General features: G+C 46.1%; 1 protein-coding gene across 1 annotated transcript; it reads right to left on the minus strand.

Annotated features, from left to right (window-relative positions):
• Positions 1-157: 157 nt before the first annotated feature.
• LOC311203706 (protein PRRC1-like) lies at positions 158-12,014 on the minus strand (the record flags this gene model as incomplete). The annotated part of the gene is made up of 8 exons (XM_084278463.1): positions 158-196; positions 1,315-1,417; positions 1,767-1,870; positions 2,779-2,942; positions 5,156-5,258; positions 7,454-7,611; positions 8,550-8,936; positions 11,921-12,014. The coding sequence occupies 8 exons, from the start codon at positions 12,012-12,014 to the stop codon at positions 158-160; spliced, it is 1,152 nt and encodes a 383-aa protein (XP_084134589.1).
• Positions 12,015-20,191: the final 8,177 nt, after the last annotated feature.

The following is a 20,191-nucleotide window of genomic DNA, read 5'->3' on the forward strand; positions in this document are numbered from 1 at the left end:
AGTCTCTGATGAGAACCTTTTCTAACTGTGTTTTCCAAACACACTATGTTTGACACAAGGCACGGCAAAATGTAATAGAAGTCACAAGAGCCTTCTGACTGAGGTCAAAGGGGTATATGTGTTCATATCATGCCTCCGCAGTACTGGCCTCAATCCCTTACTCGTATCCAAGTGTCGAGGTATTTGCAACTCTGCCCTGAGGGGAGCAATAAAATCCCCATTACTTCAAAGGTGCAGCGTAATAATAGAGCTAATAACCCCCTACAAATGTTTCCCAGTGAAGTTATACAAATCAGCTGTGAATGGATTGTCTCCCAATGACCATCTGGAATTCCAGCACTGCAACTCCACTTACTTTTTAAACATCATCTTCATGACCTTCTGAAACACTGTCTTCCTGGTGAGGACAGTGTTGTCTCAGCCAAAAGGTTTTAGGCAAAACGGGAATTTAAAGTCGATTCTCCCAAGTTAACTCCGATCATGTAGAAATTGTTACCGATGTAGGAAAAGTTAAGGGTTCAGAGTGCAAAGTACATGACACTTCACGTACCCTTCACGGTACCTTCTGAGATTACAGTAACCAGGATGGCATCTCTTCATGGACCAAGAATTTAGAAGAAGAGGACCCTGCAAAGTATTCTGCCCCTTTTGTAAGTGCATATAACACAAATCTAGCCTTGCAATAGCATCAAGAAACGACGTCTCCTTAACTCCCCTGTACTGATTTTAATGCCGAGTTGTACCCCGCTTTGTGAATCATGCGGGTGCTAATTACAAGGCCTCACCAAGTCTCTGAACCATGAGGAAAAACACGTCTTTATGGTGACGGTGAATGAAAGGTGGGTAAGGAAGTTTCACACCACCGATCGGCTACATCTGACTGTAATAAAAAAGGCACGCTTGATGTGCTGGGTGTACGTGCTGGTGTTTTAGGCCTGGCACCCTGTTCTGACCAGAACTGAAATGAACACCTCGACTCTGCGTGTGATTAGCTCTTTTCACACCAGGGGGTTTTTGATCATGGGATGGTTTATTTGGCACTGGGATTCCTTGGAATATTTCTTCTTCTTTAACAAGAATTAAAATCAGCGGCTCAAGTGCCATGTACTGCAGAATGAAGACTCCCAAGGGAGAACTGCTTTTCTACAAAGGCCTGAAGATTTTTAGGCAATGCATGACTGAAAAATATTTTTGATCCTCATTTTATAAACTAAGAAATTCAAGTGTAGCTACTACCAGTAAGAGCTGACATCATAAATTAAATCTTAAATCCTAAGTCTTAATCCAACTTTAATAAGAAAACAGAAAACTCACCTGCTGAACATATTGCAAAGGCACTGGTGTTGCTTGGGTAAAAGCTTCCAGATGAATTCCATGAATTGGATCCTCGATAATCAGACATCCAATGTCAAACCACCTGCAATGACAGCCAAGTTAGAGTCTGTTGAAAAGCAACATGTTAGCCCTTGAATGATGACCGTTTTACAACCTCTAATACAACTGTAGTTAAAAATGTAACAATGACTTACATCAAGGCATCCCAGCATTTTTCAAATCAAATTTGCATGTATCAACTCATGTATATATAAAAAACTGAAGTGCCTGTGTTCCCTTGTAAAAAATTCTACGGCTCCGGTTGTTTCATATATTTTATATGTGTCTACATATAAATGACATTTTTTTCTTTAAAGCACTGGAAGCAAGACCCTTTGAGTCAATGAGAAACAGCCCTCTCCCCACCTCAGGGATATATTTCAAGTTCTCACTTGTCAGGAAGCAATTCCTCAATGAAGTTTTCTACCGATACAGCAGGCTGTTTTTCATGGATTACTCCAGTCCGGCGCAAGCTGTCTATTCTTTCTTGGGCTCCCTACATGGGAACATGATCTGTTAGACAACATTCTCTTTCAATCACATCATACAACACTCAGAGATGAGTGCAAAAAACCCCTGTGGAGCAGAATTTTCAAGTTAAACAGAAAACAGCGATTTAAAAAAATTACTCTTTTTATTCAACAGTAGAAAAACCAAAAAAGTCATGAAAAAGCACCATAGCCTTTCCCAAACAGGAATCTCAAACAGTAACACAAGCTATGATAAAACTCATGTTTGAAAAGCTGCACAATGAATTCCTACATACTAAATGTAAGAATGGAGCTGTTCAGGAAGATCCTTGGCAAGTGTTGATCAACCTGTCTTTCACCTACAGAATTAGTTGGGAGACAACCCAGTCTCAAAGGCTCTCTTAACTTCTGATTACATTTTTCCTATTCAATTTCTCATGTTTAGTTTTCATCCCAAAGTACTGTGCTAGTGACAGACTAAGAACAAATGCCTGATACACTTTCAAACTACAGTCATATCACAATGCATGCCAGATGTGATGGCAATCAACTGCTTTAGAAGAAAATGGACATAAATGTTCTTCACTGCTGTGACCGCGTTTGCACAAGAACCCCAAAAGCTATTCCAACAAGCAGCTTCAGAATGATCTAACGGAACAGGCGGCAAGTTACACCAAAAACAAGAAAAGGAGAAGTCTCCCAATGCCACAGACTGACATTCCCCTTAGGGAAAATCAGATTTTTCTGGGTCAATGCCCCATCCCTGGAAGTGCTTAAGGTCAGGCTCGATGTGGCTTTGAGCAGTGTGGTCTAGTGCAGAGAGTTTCAGCCCCCTCTACTGAGGACAATTTGTAAGGTCACTTCCAAACCAAACCACTCTCTCATCCTACGTTTCCATTGCCCTTCTCTGTGCTGGAGGTACTTTAGTACTTACTTTTAAACCTGCAGCGTAGCCCACAGGTTGGGGTGCGATGTTAGACTGCGCAGCCTCTCCAGTAACAACGGCCATTCCAAAGACTTCTTGAAAGGCATCTCGAATGGCTGCAACTTTCACCTCTTTGGTAGAAGTAACCACTATGTCCAGTTCTCCCCCAGTTTCTGTAAAACACAGGTGTGTGTATATATATAGAGAGAGATGTATATCTATGAGCGTGTACTATTCTTCATTCCCATTACAAGCCAGTTTAAATACATTCTACATCTTAAGACTATGCTTCAGTTGGTTTTCTCTTTCTCACACGTTGCACAAAAGTTCTTTCCTGAAGCAGAAGTCACTTAATTTAGCTAGTCACCTAACTTTTACTTCCTAAGTGATTCATCAATGAAAAAAGGACAACAGGAACTGAGGCGTATTCTGCACCTGAAACAAAGCATAGTGCTCATTTAAGATGACAACTCATGGATTTAGAAGAATAATCCTGACATTCACCTCCTGCTGCTTCTGCTGAAGACAGAATATTGAACTAGATGAACCACTGGGCTAGAATCTCTCTTTTAGGGGGAAAGACTGACAGAGATAGGCACGTTCAGCCTGCAGAAGATAAAGCCAGAGGGATCTCACTGATTTGTACACATATCTGAAGGGAGCCTGCAAAGAGGAAGAAGCCAGACTCTTTTTGGTGGTGCCCATGGACAGGAGCAGAAGCAATGGGCACAAACTGAAACAAAGGAGGTTCCATACAAACATCTGAAGGATCTTTTTAACCATGAAGGTAACCAAGCATTGGCACAGGTTGTCCAGAACCACGAGGAAGTCTCCATCCTCAAACATACTCAGAAGCTGCCTGGATGCACTCAAGAGAATCAAAGAATGGTAGGGAATGGAAGAGAACCTTCTGCGTTCCAGTTTGTGCCCATTACCCCGTGTCCTGTCACTGGGCACCACTGAAAAGAGTCTGGCCCCATTCTCCCTTCAGATATTTAGGAGTATTGACCAGATCCCCCCTTAAGTCTTCCCCAGACTACCGAGACCAAGCTGATTCACCCTTTCCCCCTATGAGAGATGATCCCGTTTTATTCCACATATTGCCCACTGCTTTAGTACAATGGTGCAGCAATGTGGTCAGCTGGATCACACCACAGGTCCAATTGAGTGACAGCTCAGAAAAACAAAGCGCACAAAGGTGTTAATGCTTTCTTCTCTGCCTCATCAGTTTCCTGACCAGCTTCACCTACATGCAAAGAGCAGCACTAGCACAACTAAGAAGGAGGACTGCTCACCAGACTGCTGCAACAAAAGCAAAAAGCAAAACAAAACAAACAAACAAAACACAGCAAGGAAAAAACACCTAAACCAGCCAAACAAAAACCCAACCCATAAAACCTGTCCAGTACTCTGACAAATTGTAGAAATCTCAGCTCAGTTAGACGTGACATGAATGTACTTTAGTAAAACACAAAATTGTGACTACCACAATGCTGCTCCTTCCTATTCATTTTAAAGCTCTAACTGAGATACTATGCTTTTCATTCCAGGCTCAATGCTCAGCAATACTTCACAAAATCACAGAATCATACGACTGGAAGAGACCTTTGTAGATCATCAACCCTTTCAGCAAAAATTTCTTTCTAATATCCAATCTAAACCTCTGCTGGCGCAGCTTTGTGCCATTTCCCCTTCTCCTATCTCCTCTCACCTGGCTGAAGAGACCATTGCCCACCTCCCCACAACCTCCCTTCCTGTAGTTGAGACTTTATTAGACTGTTTTAGCCTTTTCAATGTTCTTCCCAAGTGTTTCAGGAACTGCTTCAAGTTTGCTGAGCTTCCTAAAATAGTATAAATACTGTTGGGCTAGAAAAGCAGAACAGCTGAAAGTCAGAAGAAAGCCTCAAAAGCGATGTAAACACCGTTGTGAGCACGCTTACCTTTCGGCTTGTCGACCCTCAATGCGATACCTTACACACCGGGATTTAATCACCAGATCCAACAGAACACATACAGCATATTTTAAACTCAATTCCATATCACTCCCTCAAACAGAGAAACAGGGAGGGAAAAAAGTATGTGACTTCCAGATTACAGACAAGGACTTGTCACCGTTTTGTTCTCTGTAACTTGCTCATCTCTCACAACCTGAACTGAAGGGTATTACTATGCTACTACCTAAACTACAGCAGAATACACAAGTAAATGAACCTTAAGACGCACATAAAAAAATCAGCCTGCAGAGTGAGAGTCTCACTGGACAACGCACCTGAGAAATCACCACGTAACTGTGACAGAATTAACACACTCTCCAGATAAACTCCAAGTGCTGTTACATTAATCTAACATTCTATGCATTACTTAATGGTTTGTCACAAATACTTACTGATATATGGAACCATGCCAGGGTCCAGCGGTGTAATCATGGTCTCCACTGAATGTTTGGGTTTATCAAGAACAGACTTCACCATGGGATTCTCAGCTACACCCTAAACATAAGCAAACAGACTTCCATATCATTTTCTCGTTTTTCCCCAAGAAACTCACAATAGCACAGTTAAAACCCAACCAAACAAAACCCAAGTATTAAGCTGCTTCGTGGTCTTCTTACCACATTTACACTTTGTAATGCCTGGTGCATCTCACTCGCCAGCACAAATGCTGCAAGACGTGACCAGGAGTGCGTGACTTTTCGGATACAGCAAAGGCCAAATATCATCACCGCCATCCTCTCACGCACCAATGCAGAAACAGGCCTGCCAGTGATGGTGGGCAACACACTTGATTTCCTCCTATTCTGGGACGGGAAGTCTTGAACATTTAACAAATACTAATTACAGCTATCATCAGACTCGGTAGCTAGACTCAAACTGTGACAACTCCAACTGAAGAGCCTCTTTTTTATGACCTTACAGACAAGAGGACCTATTTTTGAATGGCCCATTACTAACAAATATTTTTACAGCTGAAATTGAGCTGAAATTCCTCAATTTATAAGTAGATTCTAAACAACGCTGAAAAAACGCTCTATCTTCTCCAGCCAAATCCCAGGTGGAGCTGCTGACAGACCTAAAAGTTCATTAAATGTAAGCACAAACACTGACAGGGTCTTGCTGGCCTATTATCTACCTTGAGGGACATCTGAAAGAATGGTGTTGGATTTCTGAAGAACAGCAGAGCAAAAAAGGTAGTTCAATCGATTTCAAGAGCAGAAACAGAGATAACTGCAGCACTGCCGTGTATGCACTTCAACAGAGAATCCAGCTTGCATTTCTGCAACAACTGACAGTTAAGCCTCACAGATTCTGTCTGATGTTTAAAAACCTGACTCTGACGTGTGCTTCCACACATCCAACACTTGACAGCTTCAGTACAACTAATGATTCCTCATTCTTCCACCTAGGAAATTCTCAGAGGTCATGGAAAACACAGAGCACGTACAACATTTAATACTCCAATCAAAGAATCTACATTTGGGTTGAAGTCAATCATACACATTCTCCAGAAACAGACATAGGTCACTTGCTGGATCCTACTGGTATACAGGCAACAATAACGTGGATGAGATTGGCTTTTCAACTAATTCACTACTGCCCTTTCAAACGGGCTACAAAATCATGTCACAAGGAAAACCTTCTCTTCTGGAACATTACCTTCTATCGCAAAAAAGCAAGAGGAATATGGTGACTGGAAGACATTTCTACTTGAAGACCAAAGAAGCTGTCTTTTTATGATTATAAGACACGTGCCCTAGAAAAAAGCAGCACGACAACTCTGCTCTCACCATACTGATGGACGATTAATCTTGCTCTTTAAGACTGTAGCACTGTCAAGATCACTGGAGTAAAGGGGGGCTCACTATGCCACATCACACACAACTCATTCTTCCAGATTTTCTTCTTCAAAAGGCCTTGAAAGCCCCTCCAAAAGTCTCCAGTCCCACTGGGACGTCAATCTTGATTCTTCCTTCCGATTTACTATCGCACAGTACAGATAGTAGTGTTGCTCCTGAAGGCAGCTCAGAGCTCACACACAGTCCCTGCATCTTTCTGCCACAGCCTTCACGACGCTACTCAGATGTAGCATGTCACAGCTCCAAAAAGGTTACAGGCTCATGAGATGCTGTCAGTTGTTGCTGCTTATTTCCTCTCTACGATTAGATCGCACCACAAGGATTATCTGTTCTGCATTATACACTCCGTGCCCTCTAGCGGAATAGAAAAATCCTACAAAATACCACAGACACCTCTTAAGAAACCCCTCCTCAGTGGAAGAAACACTTATTTGCCTCTCCCTGAGGAGACTTGTTTGGTTTAGAACAGGCAGGACTTGCATCCCCTAAAAAACCAATTCAGTTCATTAGGAAATGATAAAAAAAAACAGGATGTACAAAGAATCAAAGAGGTTCTGACATTTCCCATGATTTAAGGGCATGTGACAAAACCTCTAAGGTAGAAGGATCTCCCTGTCACGAGCACCAAGATGCCTGCATTTATGTAGTCATTCCTCTTCTGGAAAGGAAAGAAGCACAGTTTCAGCAAACGCGCCTATTAAAAACAGCCACCTGCAACTGAGCACAGAGGAAAGACAGGACCTAGAGCAACATGCACTTAAAAGTTGTATCTTGTTAGAGACAACAAAAAATGGTAGTTCCTCCTGAAAGGTAACATACAAAACCACAGAGCTTTATAAACCCCCACAGCCCTCCAGCAGGTGTTCCACCTTGGGCAGTAGCTACTCTGGGGTCTTCAAGCTCCTCAGGAAAAGTGATTGCAGAACCAGTTCCAGGAGCCAAAGGGGAAGAGAAAGTTGCTTGCTGAGTAATAGGATCTGTGAAGACACCTAGGAAGAGGGAAAAACAAGACACAAGTACTGCGTTTCATTTCTTATGCCGTAGCAACATGCAATTGTTTTACAGGAAAATGAACAGGAAGAATAGAATAATACTGGGCTGATTCCTTTCATTTCTTGAAGGCCCCAGAACAATCCTGCTTGTTAGAGTTTAGCAGAGGCAACTACTGTGAATGAGTTCAACAATATCTGCTCATAGAACCGAGCCTACCTGCACCTTATGTGTAAAATTAAACAAAGACATGTTAGCTTAAGAGTGGTGCTTTTTATTGTCTTCAAATTTCCATAGGTCTTTCTGGACAGACTGCTTAAAAGACATGTCACAAACAATGGTTAAAGCCTGGCCCAACTGCAGCTGAAGAGCTAAGTTTCCATTAGGCTAGTAGAAAATCACCTCAGTTCAGCAACTACAGCACTCGCTTGCATGGCAGGCAAGTATTTTTCACTGTCCTGATGCAATTTAGTAGCCAGAAGCAAGAAAAGAGAAGCTACTCTCATGTGACGGACGACTTCTTACAGATAGCGAGCTTCTCAGAACAAAAACTTGCCCATTAGGAGATTACAGCCTGAGATACCTTACCATTCCGTGGAAATACAATGGCTGAAATTGCCTCTGAGCTGAACAGCAGCAACACAGAAATAAATGGTCAGCTGGGCTTTCCTGGGCACATTTTAAAATACTGCTCTCAAACACTTTTCTGTGAGCCTGAGTGCTAGCAGAACTCTGTGGAAGAGGACTCTTGTCCTACACCGTGATCGTACTTCAAAGGCCATTCTCCATTCCTCCAAGCGCAGCTACTCAGTAATTAAGTGTCACAAGAATACTAAAGAAGCTGAACTTGTGGGACTCTAGCAGACTGCTGAAGTAGCCACCCAGGAGACCCCTCATCCTGTCTCACAAGCACAAAGGTCTATATACAAAAGGTTACCTGTGACGGGAGGTGCAGAGAATGATGGCATCAGTGGGCTCTGTGGTGCTCGACCAGCGTGGCCTCTGGTGATATCATATGTTGAAGACATGGAAAATCCTGAAATCGGGGGACCAGCAGGAGGTGCAGGAAGACCAGAGCCAGCAGTAGAGCTTAATGAAGGAGCTGTAGAGAACTGCGACACAGAGGTACTAAAAGACGAAGGGGCAACTGGAGGTCGGGCTGGAGTTAGAGGTGGCGCCATAGTAGAAACTGTTGCAGATGGCACAAGTGGAAAAGAAGATGAAGTCATCATAGGAGGAGGAAGTGGAGATGCTCCAGCTGCCAGAGGTGCTGAGCACTCAGGAGAAGATGACAGGCTTGGTGTAGCAAGGGGACTGGACAAAGCTAGGGGAAAAAAAGACAAATGGAATTTTAGAAACACCGAGCCTTCATCTCAGAGATTCAGGTATGTAATTGTTCAGCTAGTTTACAAGCAAGTTTTGACCAAGTCTGCTTTTCTCCTTTCAAAGGAAAAAAGTTTAGTTCTGCTTGAGTTTGCAACCACCACCAATTGCCCTCGATTTCTGGAGATAGTAGCCTGGAATCTCTTTTCTTCTCTGACCCTATTTATCACAGCTAAAAAGACGAGTCAACATTTGACTACCCATTTTGTAGCAGATGAAGTGGGCCTCAGAAATTTCCAGCTAGCACGCTTCTTCCTGCTTCATCCACAGGAATAACGAAGATGCAGGAAGTGTCCCTCTTTAGATTAAGAAATGCACTCAGGGGACCTGTGAGGCTGGGACTTACTGCAGAGGTACAGGTCTATGAGAAGGGCTGAGCCCCAGGCAGCCCTCTCTTCCCTGGCACCCAGCTACCCAGGCTCCTAAACGCTCTGCTTTCTGTGTTTCAGTCTGGCCCCCAGCTGATCCTTGGATAAGCCAATTTTGTTCTCTAAACCAAATTTAGACAGAAAATTAAGCCAGAGAAACAGAAAACACTGGTTTTTACAGCACTAAGCTGTTGGATCAGCTCAGATGTGAAACTGCACTCAGCCTAAACATTGATGACAGTCAAGTGACGTGCCAAGTTACCGTAAGGAGGTCGTTTCCAAACTTTATCACGCACACCAGTCAATAAAAAACAGAACATGCACACCCCCAACATAGCTACAAAATACTTACATGGGCCACTGTCCTAGTATATTCCATAGATTTTAAAACATACAGAACAGAAATATTAAAAGGATGAGATAAAGATCAAGAAACTCTTCTGCTCCCACTGAAAATTAGTATTTGAATAGTATATTCATAAAACAATATGTTATGTTATTAATGGTTAGCACACTATAGAATACCATTAATAATATTGTAGTGTGAGCAATGTTACTACAGAAGCCTCATTAATTTTACATCAGCAATTTGGAGGTCTGGTTCTATATTCCGATTATGGCTTTAATGGTTGTCACACCTGGAAAAAATGCCTTACAAAGACACACAGACCCAAATGAAAAGGTGTTGCTGGATGTGCTTACAAAATCATGCTATTTGTTTTCGTCTCCCAGCCATCAAGTATATGAAGGCTTATCTTGAAATTCAGCTAGCAAATGTTCATCTTCCTTGATGTCATTCAATTCTTCTGGAAAAATCATCAGAAGGTGTTGCACTTTGGTATTCCTAACAAATGGGCTCAAAATCCACCAAAGCTAATTCATCTGGAAGATTTTTACATAGCTCAGGAAATTCTCTTTGCCAATTTACATATACAGAGTGGAAAGGGTTTTTTGTGTGACACTTGCAATGATTTTGGCAACAGGAATGCATTGACAACATAAACACTTTCAAATAACAATTTTCTCAAACGCATGACTTTCTTACAAAGAAGTAGGTAACTCCTTCTTAAAACACCACCTTTATCTTGAAGGGATAAACCACCTTTATCTTGAAGGGACAAACTGTAAGTGTGTTTTGGGGTTTTTTTAAATAACTACTGGGTAGCACACTGCTGATGGCCACTTGTCATCACAGAAAATGTCAGCGAGTCTGCAAGTCTGTTTTGGTACAAGAAGAAAGCTGAAGCCATATTTAAATCCCTTGCCACAAGACAACCAGCAAACCTCTGTGCGATGCACAAAAGTTTCACGGTCACTTCCTCTACCATTACAAGGTGCAGCTAAAAACAACCCCTACTATTTAAAGAGAACTTCTATAAAGTTAACCACACTGCTGGCATCCTGTAGCCCTTTGTGCACCAGCTCCACTTTCACTGCTGCAGTAACTTGCCTATGAATGAGGCGGTCAATAAATGTCATGGGTGGAAATAGATCGGTAACCTTATTCGAGAATCCATTTTTAGCCTAGTCAAAGCAATCACTCCATCAATGGTTACTCTGAGGCAGTCTTAATAAAAACATGGCTTTTATTAAAGAAATCATTCACTGTTGAGGATGCAGCTTCTCCAGCACAGCCCTCCTTCAGCATTTGACAATAAAGTTGTTCTTTCTGTATTTCATTACTGAAACAGAATTTAGCAAAAACCATAAGCAGAAACACGTTAGGAACATCTGTACAGCAAACCTTCCATACTGTGATCTGTTCTCATGCTTGTTTCTTATAATCATCAGCAATGTTTTCTATGTCTCCTTCCAACAGAATTTCCTGACAAATCCATTTGTCAACATATTGTTTGCATTTAATATTACAGACATTTTTACCACGTCTCTGGTGGTTTCTGAAATATATGCCAAGAAGTATCTTCAATATGAGTAAAGCTTGATTTTTCTTCTTTTTTTAGATAAAACTATTATAAAGGAATGCTCTGGTATTTTCTTCCTGCACCCAATGGATCGCCCAGCACATCCTCCTGGGGCTAAGAGCGCTCCACTCGGGAGTCCACGGCACTAGTGTGACTCAAGGTAATGTTACCAGATGTGTCAGAAAACTGAGCATTCGGTAGTCAAGCACATGGGGTTCAGACTCTGGAAAAATCAGATTCAGTGCTCTGATTACCACCCACAATAGTAAAATCCAAGTGATCGTCCACGTTTCTCACTATCCCCCACAAGACTGTAGACTTGTTTGAACTCCCTTCTGTGCTGCTCATCTCACTGTGCACTGTACTGGCCAGTATTCCCTGTCCCCACGTCCTTAAAAACCCTAAGTGCATCCACATGACTTCATCAAAAAGTTTCAAGAATAATAAAAACATTTACACTACTCTCTGTCAGATGTATGCCATACTGCCATGAGAAAGAAACAAATTCTTCCCATCAGCCTGGAGAAGAGCTCTCTAGGTTGATCCCAACACCTCTGGATGAACTGCTGTGCTTTAAAAAGACATGAATAAATATCACTGAGTTTCTGAGGAAGTTTCTGTACCTAATGACCTACCTGTAGCAGCAGTGGTAGCAGCTGTAGTCTCCCCTGCTGTGTTTGGTGGGGGTGTACCGGGTGGAGTTGTCTCTATTCCACTCTCTTCCATCATTTTCCTTCAGCTACAGAAAACTGTAAGACAAAAAAGAGAGGAAAAAAAAAAGTCATATATTGAGAAATAGGCATAGTGTTTGCTGCAATACTGAGCTGTAGTAACTCCAAGGACCTGTTCTTTTCAGAGCTGATGCATGACAGGATGCAAAAGGTGGCAAGAGGCGAGACAGAGAATGAAGTCTCCCCGCTCTGCCCGTAAAGAACCACAACTACCCCTGAAGTTGGAGCCCTCTCCAGCTTAAGCACTGCCACAGATGCTCCCGACCCACCATCAAACTGACTGCAAGCACTTTCTCCAACACCAGGCATAGTGGCAGAGCTTGCAAGGGCCTAGGGCTCCAGACTCCGTGACCTGAACTCTATGACCCTGTCTGCTTAAAGGAGAAGCTAAAGAAACCTCCAGACATGCCACAAGAAACCAGGGAAATTTACTTCCAACCTACCTAGAAGTACAATGACATTCATTTACACTGAACAAGTTCTCCACTGCACACAATTCCTGTAAAATCCAGGTCTCGTACTGCTCTGGTGAGTATCAGAAGTGACAGTAATTGAAAACTTTGGCTTTTCTTTTGAAGGCCACATTACATTGAAAGTATCTTCCAGCATCTTTGACTACACCTGTACAGTGCACTACTTGTGGAAAAGTAAAGCGATGTGCTTATTTAAAACCCCCTAAATTAAGAGAAAGGCCTCAGGAGATGAAAAGGAGAGGATGAAAGACTAAGATTAACACCTGGAGATTTTTGTTCTTCAGTGCAGAGGAAGTCACCTAAAACCCCCTGCTTCCTCCCAAGTCTGGTAAACCAGACCGAGATTGTTTGTACCACTCCCTGAGGTAGCAATTCCATAAGGACATTTTAATAACATAAAAACCCTACAGAAAGGAATTTATGTCTGAAAAATTGGCAGGAAAATATTTTCCATCATATCCATTACCTCAGTAGCTACTGAGGACTGACAGCTTACTACATTTAACAAGTATCAGAGGAAAAGCCTTAGGTAATGTGTTGAGTAAAAGTACTCACAGGTATTTATAAAGAACTCCACTTACAAAAATACAGGGGGGGTTCCTCTAGAAAAAAGAAAAAACCCTCACTGCTGTTTAAAATGTGTATACAGCTATGTTTAATGTAGAGGGAAAATTACTGTTATGACCAAACTGAAAAATACAAAAAGTAGGATGCCAGTGTTAGTCTGGACAGGCTAAGGAGCATCAAAACCAAATGAAAGCATTGAAATCACAAAGGAGAAAGTGTATTTCCTCTTACAACCAATGTGTGTTGTAAGAGGAAATAAAGTAACTCAAGATTAAGCATTTGAGCCCAGACTCGGAAAGCAAGTATGGTTCCTGTGCAGCACACCTCCTAAAAGCTCTGATGACCCAGGGACTGTGGGTTCTGAGTACCTTTTCAATTAACTTGAAAGCTTCTCTGCAGACAGGATGAAAGGGTCAGTAACTGCCTGGTGGGGAACAGACTGACCTTGACGAATAAGCACATCTCAGCATCCCTCAGAAAGGAGCTACACAGCCCTCCCCTAAAGTTCACTAAGCAGAAGAATTTGCAGTAAGATTTTGTCTTTTCACTCACCTACGGGAGTTCACGTTCCTCCTCGCAGAAGTATTTCTAAAGTCATTCTTCTTCCAATTATACACAGCAAACAAAGAGAGAATTTCCCACTGTGCAACATCTGTAATCACTGACCAAACCCTCCCAGAAACACTTTCTTTCATCAAGGCTCCTTTCAGCTGCTGCTTGATTTCACCTCTGTCGTGGTTTCACCCCGGCTGAGAGCCGAGATCCACACAGCTGCCTGCTCCTTAAAGGAAAAGAGCAGGGAAAAGGGATGGGGGGGAGGGGAGGGTAAGGGGTAAGTGGTAAGGGAAGGGAAAAGGAAGAGGAAGGGGCAAATAACCCCAAAACCAAGAAATAAGAGGCCCGTGGGTTGGGATAAGGAGAGTTTACTAAGATAACAGAAAGATACAATATAACAATGTTGACAGGACTCTAGAGCAAAAATATATGAAGCTGTTGATACACAGTGCAGTTTCTCACCAAACCACACAACTCAGCCCGTGCCACCCAGAGCCGTCCCAGAACCCGACCGTCCCCCAAGAACCGCACGTCCCGGAGCCGCCCTCGGCCTTCCTCCCGTCAGCCCCCTGATATCCTGGGCAGGAGGTAACTGGCGTGGAATACTCTCTTTGGTCAGTTAGGTCACCTGTCCTGGCTTTGCCCCTCCTTTCTCATGAAGAGCTGAGAAAGTCCTTGACTGTCTGACAGCAACCAGAAACATCAGGGTGTTATCAGCACTACTCCCATTTTAACTCCCAAACACAGCATTCCATCCGCTGTTACAAATGAATTTAACTCCATCCGGACCAAAACCAGGACAGTTGAACACCCTTACTGTTGTTATTTTGAAATCATAGAGGGCTTACATAGCTCCACAAGCCACTGATGACCACAGAGAACTGTTGGTCTAGTATACAGTGTTATCTTCATGGGACTACGTAAACCCAAAGACACAGCTACACAGAACCACATGCATTCAACCAGTTTGTACCAACTGACGTAGGGTAAATGTCATGATGCAACAGCTCCAGCACCTGCAGACGATTTTGCCCAAAAGAAACGTTTGTTTTTCACGGCACTATAAACGAACTAGAAAGGGCAAAGCACTGCAACAAGGTATCCTCCAGAAACAGACTTCCTGAAGCATCACTTCTATCCTATGCTAAGAGATCCTCAAGGGTAAGGATTTCTACTGCCAATCATGCTAATTCCAGCTAAAACCACAAGGGATCTAGCACTTCCAGCCTGAGCTGCAACGCTGGAGCACAGGGCCCTGAGAGCAGGCATCTGAACACTACCCAGTGCCGGGAGAAAGCCTGGTCACCAGGAGGGTGACTCGCAGGAGCAGATCACTATACAGGACCTAGCAAGCTATCAGGAGCTGGAAGTTCCGTGAAGTGCTGGTGGTTTCCAATACCACTGCCAGTCATCACTGAGGCCGCAAGGGGTCTTGCTCTGTAGCTTCATCTGCCTCACAACCCACAACCGTAACGCTGCAAGAAGCCCCAGAGCCTGCCAGCAAGGAGCACTGGGGCCAGTGCAGCCTTTCTTTAGAAGGACAAGACGGTTCAGAGTAAGGGCAACAAGACAGACTGCCTACACCAGAATCAGTCTGGTGAGGGGCAGACACCGTGCAGTCGCAGGTGTGCTGCCCAAGGGGGGAAAGTCGCCCCGACGGGACGGCTGCCGGAGCTCGTCCCGGGGCGGACCCCGCCGACATTCCTCACACACACAGCCCGGCAAAGACCTCAGCGACCCTCCGCCCCACCTGGCACAACCTCCCGCGCTGCCCCCAGGACCGCGTCTTAACATCCGGACCTGCCTACAGGGCCCCAACGGCCCCAGACGGCACCCGGGACCGGGGGACACCCACCGCTCGCTCCGGGATGCCGCCCACCGCCCAGCCTCACCCGCCCAAAGCCTTCCAGACGCTCCCTCCCCGCCGCCGCCGCGGACGACGGGTGCCAAGGCGTGCCCTCCTCCCGCCGCGACACGGGGCCTCACCGAGCCCATCCTCCAGAGCCCACCGCCTCCTCCCGCTGCGCACCGCCCAGACATTCTGGCCCAGCCAGAAGGCCGCGGCCCCGAGCACCTCCGGGTGGCCCCGCCTCCCAGGAAAAGGCTCCTTCGGGCTCGGCCGCAGGAGCAGCACAGCTCCCCCGCCACGCTCGCAGCGGACCTCGCGTCACGTGGGGGTGCCGGTCCCGCAACCTGCCCCCCACCCCCCTCCCGGCCCGCTGCGTGCCGCCTCAGGCTGCGCAAGTCGGCAGCTGCCCAGCTACCCGTAACCCTCGTGCCTTCATCCTCTGCCAGCCGGAGAGAAAACAGTTACTTCAGTTTTACAGCCTTTACAAAGCACCAGGCAACCCTCCCAGCTGCCCAGGGTTTCCCCCACAACTCACCTCTGCTGCTGCCAGTGCACTTCCTGGGTCCAGTGAAGGTGGTGGACAGCGCTGGGGTGGCGAGTGATGGGGGTGTGCCCCAGCTGCTGGACCGGCTCTGGTGTTGGCAGCTCCTGGGCCCAGGTCTAGTTTTCCTGGGAGGGTGGCCTCTTGGGGGGCTGGGAAGAGTCCTGGGAGCCGCTGGCCCTCCTCTTTGCTGCTCGTCTTGGTCTCCCAGGGGCACGGTCCCTGCCCTGGCTGGCACTGGAGGGACCTGCCACAGCCTGCCCCAGACCCGCCGCCGGCTCTTCACGCTCCCCGTGGATGGGAGAGGGGGCGTGGTGTGGGCTGGTGGGATGCCCAGCAAGAGCAGCGGCCGAGGTGCTGGGGCGCTCCTCTTCCCGAGCCCCTGCTGGGCTGCTGGAGGGGGCTGGTCCAGGGGCAGGAGAGCCGGCTCTGGAGGCAGCAGGATGGGGGGCAGAGGTGGGCCTGCCCTCCCGCGCCTCGGCTGCAGGGCCATCCTCCAGGCCCAGGAGACGTCGGGCCTCCCTGCGGCAGCGCCGCACGGCGACACTGATGAGCCGGCGCACGAACGACACTGCGCGCTCCTGCAGGCTGGGCTGCAGCAGCCGGACCAGCACGTCTTCATCCAGCCCGTATAAGCCCAGGACGGCCCGGATGAGGTCCTCCAACACATCTGCTGTGGAAGGCTGCCGTTGAAATGTGGCCCTCAGGTGTTGTTGTAGCCACGGCAGAAAGCGTTGGAGGAGGGCTGGGTGCTCATCAAAGAGAGATGCCCAGGTGTCTGGCTGCAGGCCACCCACTGTAGCCCTGGGCACCGTCTCCACCGCCGGCGGCTGGGCAGCTAGCGGGCGAGGGGGGCTGTCGGTCCCCGGGTGTGCGGGCGCTCCTCCAGCTGCAGGTATGGCAGGCCATGTTGAGTCCTCTCGTGGTGGTCTGATGTGGACCTCTTCAAATTCATGGTCTGCCCGCACCGAGTGCAAGATGGATTGTACTCCCCTCTTGCAGAGGGGGCACTCAGGTTTGCTGTTAGCCCACCGCAGGATGCAGGCGTAGCAGAACTGGTGGAGGCATGGCATCACGAAGGCGGCGTTGTCAATGCTGTCCAGGCAGACTGGACAGCGGTGTTCCACCTCCGTGGCCATGCTGTTCTGGCTGCGGTGGGCTGGGAGGAGCTGCGGGTGGTGAACTGCTTCCTCCAAATGGCACTGCAGCAGCTGGAAGCTGCGCTCGAAGATGCGCCGCGTGTGCCCTGGACACACCCTTCAGTATCTCTGGGATACGCACTTGAAAACCGTCCTGAGTAAGGCACCAGCACCAAGCCTTCGCTCAGCACTCCAGCCTCGCTGGCTGCTCAGCTGGAGTCTGCGCTTGAGGCCGTTGGGCACCCCTGTGTGCTGGGTTACAGGGCTGGGTGACGTCACGCTTGTCCGTTGGTGACCAGTAAACATGGCACTCAGGCAGCTTCCAGAAGCTGCCATGTCAGATGACTACTTTTTGGTGGTCTTCTGGCTTTCACAAACCTTGACGGACAATAAAACACAACAGAACAGAACTGTCCCTGGTGGAAGGAACTCCAACAATCTTCTAGTCCGACTGCCCGACCACTCCAGGGCTGACCAAAAGTTCAAGCCTGTTGTTAAGGGCATTGTCCAAATGCCTCTGAAACGGATGGGCACGGGGCGTGGGCCATCCCTTGAGGAAGGCTGTTGCAGTGTTTGATCACCCTCTTGGTACAGAAATTGATCCTGAGCTCAAGTCTGAACCTGCCTTGACACAGCTTTGAGCGCTCAGTCACATGATCTGGCTTGGCCGGCCCTGTGTGGAGCCAAGCGTTGCACTTGATGATCCTTGTGCATCTCTTCCCACTCAGCATATTCTGTTATTCTATGAATTTATACTTGTGCCTGGCACCCAGCCACCCAAGGTGCAGAAGCCAACAGTTTGTCTTGTTAAATTTCATGCCCTTGATGACTGCCCCATGCTCCAGTGTATCTACAGCCCACTGCAAGGCCTGTTCTTGCTCAAGAGACTTAACAGCGGCTGCCGGTTTAGTAGCATCAGTAAACTTGCTAACGGTGCATCCAACCCCTGCCCCCGGATCACTGATAAAAGGATTGACTGGAACTGGCCCTAGAATTGAGCCCTGAGGAACAAGCCCGAAGCACTTGGCTCACTCTTGTGGGTTTTCTCCTGCCTTTCTCTCCTTCCATTATGCCAAATCTCATCCTTGATCAAACTCTAACTAAATTGGAATAATATTTAAAGCAATAAATAAGTAGAACTAAAATAAATAACAATTTCCCACACATCTGCCTGTAACCAGTGTTTGAAATGAATCGTTGGCGGTCAGAGTTACAAAGGGGAAACTGCCATATGCTCTGCCCCTTTATGCTGCGTTTGTACGTTGTTACTGGCTCCTTAGTCATTATTCCAAGGCGATCATTGTTATTATTATTATTAATTTATTAAAGGGAAAATATCTTGCTTTTGTGAAGTCAACTTCCCATCTTTCTCAAGGGTAAAGGGATAAATTGAAGAGACTGGCTTGGAAGAATTTCCCTACTTCTGGACGTGGCTCCTCCAGGAACAGGCAGAACATCACAGAAGTTCAGGAGCTCAAAATCAGCCTTGATTTCTGTCAGAGTTTTGCGTGGCTGGGTCCTGGTGGAAAAGGGGGCAGGGGGCTGCAGAAAATGGCTGCTGCAAGAAGCAGCCAGAAGCTCTCTGCAGGCCCGAGAGAGTAAACATGGGCTAATTCAAGGCCAGAGTTGCTGCTGAACAAGGCCAAGCCAATCGTCCAATGTCACAGCGCCTCAGGGAATCACATTTAGGAGAATAAAAAGGCAGGCAGGTGCATTTTCCCACCAAAGAGGGGAGTGAGAAGATGTAAGGAGCTGTGCAGGCAGCAAGGCCGGGGAGGGCGGGAGAGGAGGCCTCGCCCTGCTGCTGGAGAGAATGATGCCCCTGCAGCCTGTGGAGAAAGCCATGGTGGAGCGGGTGTCCCCCCAGAGCCCATGGAAAAGGCTGAGACCCCACCTGCAGCCCCTGGAGAGGCTCCACGCTAGATGAAGCAGGTGGAGACATAGAGGAGATGCTGTGACCCACGTTAGAGCAAGCCCCTCCCTGTGCCACAATGCAGGGGAAGAAGGGAGTGAAATCATGACCAAAGTGAAGTCTGAAGTGATAGAGCGGCTTTGGTGGGCGTCTGGCCTCCAGCCAGGACCAAACCACCACAATTTATGACAAAGCATCTCAGGAATTACTTGCTGTCTCTAAGAGAGAGACTTGTATGCCATCAAATACATGACTTGGTTGTCCAGCATGGGTAAGTGTAACATGTTTTATAGTTCCTGCGCTATTTCTAGACTCACCCTCAGCAAAAGAAAGGGAAAGGAAAAAACATCACAGCATTTCACATCTTTCATTAGAAACTTTATTCCATCAGCCTCCAGGTACATGAAGTGAAATAAATGGTAGTGAAGGGCAGAAGGACCAACAGCAGTCATCTTTGGAAAACAGAAACATTTTCACAACAAAACACCTTTTTGTTACAGCGAAGAAAAAAAGCCAGGCACACTTGATAGCTTTTCTTTAAAGATGTATTACAGTTCAGTCACACCAAAGTGAAACCTTGTGGGCTAAAACTGGGAAGTTCTGTGCTTTAGCACTAGTACAAGCCTACCAAACCACACGATTTTCTGGGCAGCAATTAAGAAACATGCATCTTTCTGTCAAAATTTCTGTCCAAATGAGCTGTGTATTCTTCAGTCTGGACTTCAGAGCTTCAGTATAAGGATCATTAGTTGGATACCTACGTAAAGAAACAAATTCAATCATGGTCACGGTACTTGGAAAATCCAACAGATCTTAACTGACACCTTGGCCACTGTGGAGTTTGTTTTATTCTGTATTCCCTTCAATATGAACTCAGCTTTGCAGATTGTCTCAGCAGAAAGTATGAATGCACTGAAATCTTCTTTCCCCTAATCTGCATGCGCATCTCCAATTAAAATTTATGTGACTTCTCTGGGTACATCAAAATAAGGACAAACTTCATGTGTGACTGTGTTGTGATTAAAATCTTTGCTTAAAAGCCTTTAAGCGTTTTAAAAAGCCTTGAGGTTCATGGTGTTTCTCCATGACCACCATTAGTACACCTACATTATGGAAAACCTTAGGTTTCTACTTACTAC

Source organism: Gallinula chloropus (genome assembly GCF_964237585.1).
Source record: "Gallinula chloropus genome assembly, chromosome: Z".
NCBI lineage: Eukaryota > Metazoa > Chordata > Aves > Gruiformes > Rallidae > Gallinula > Gallinula chloropus.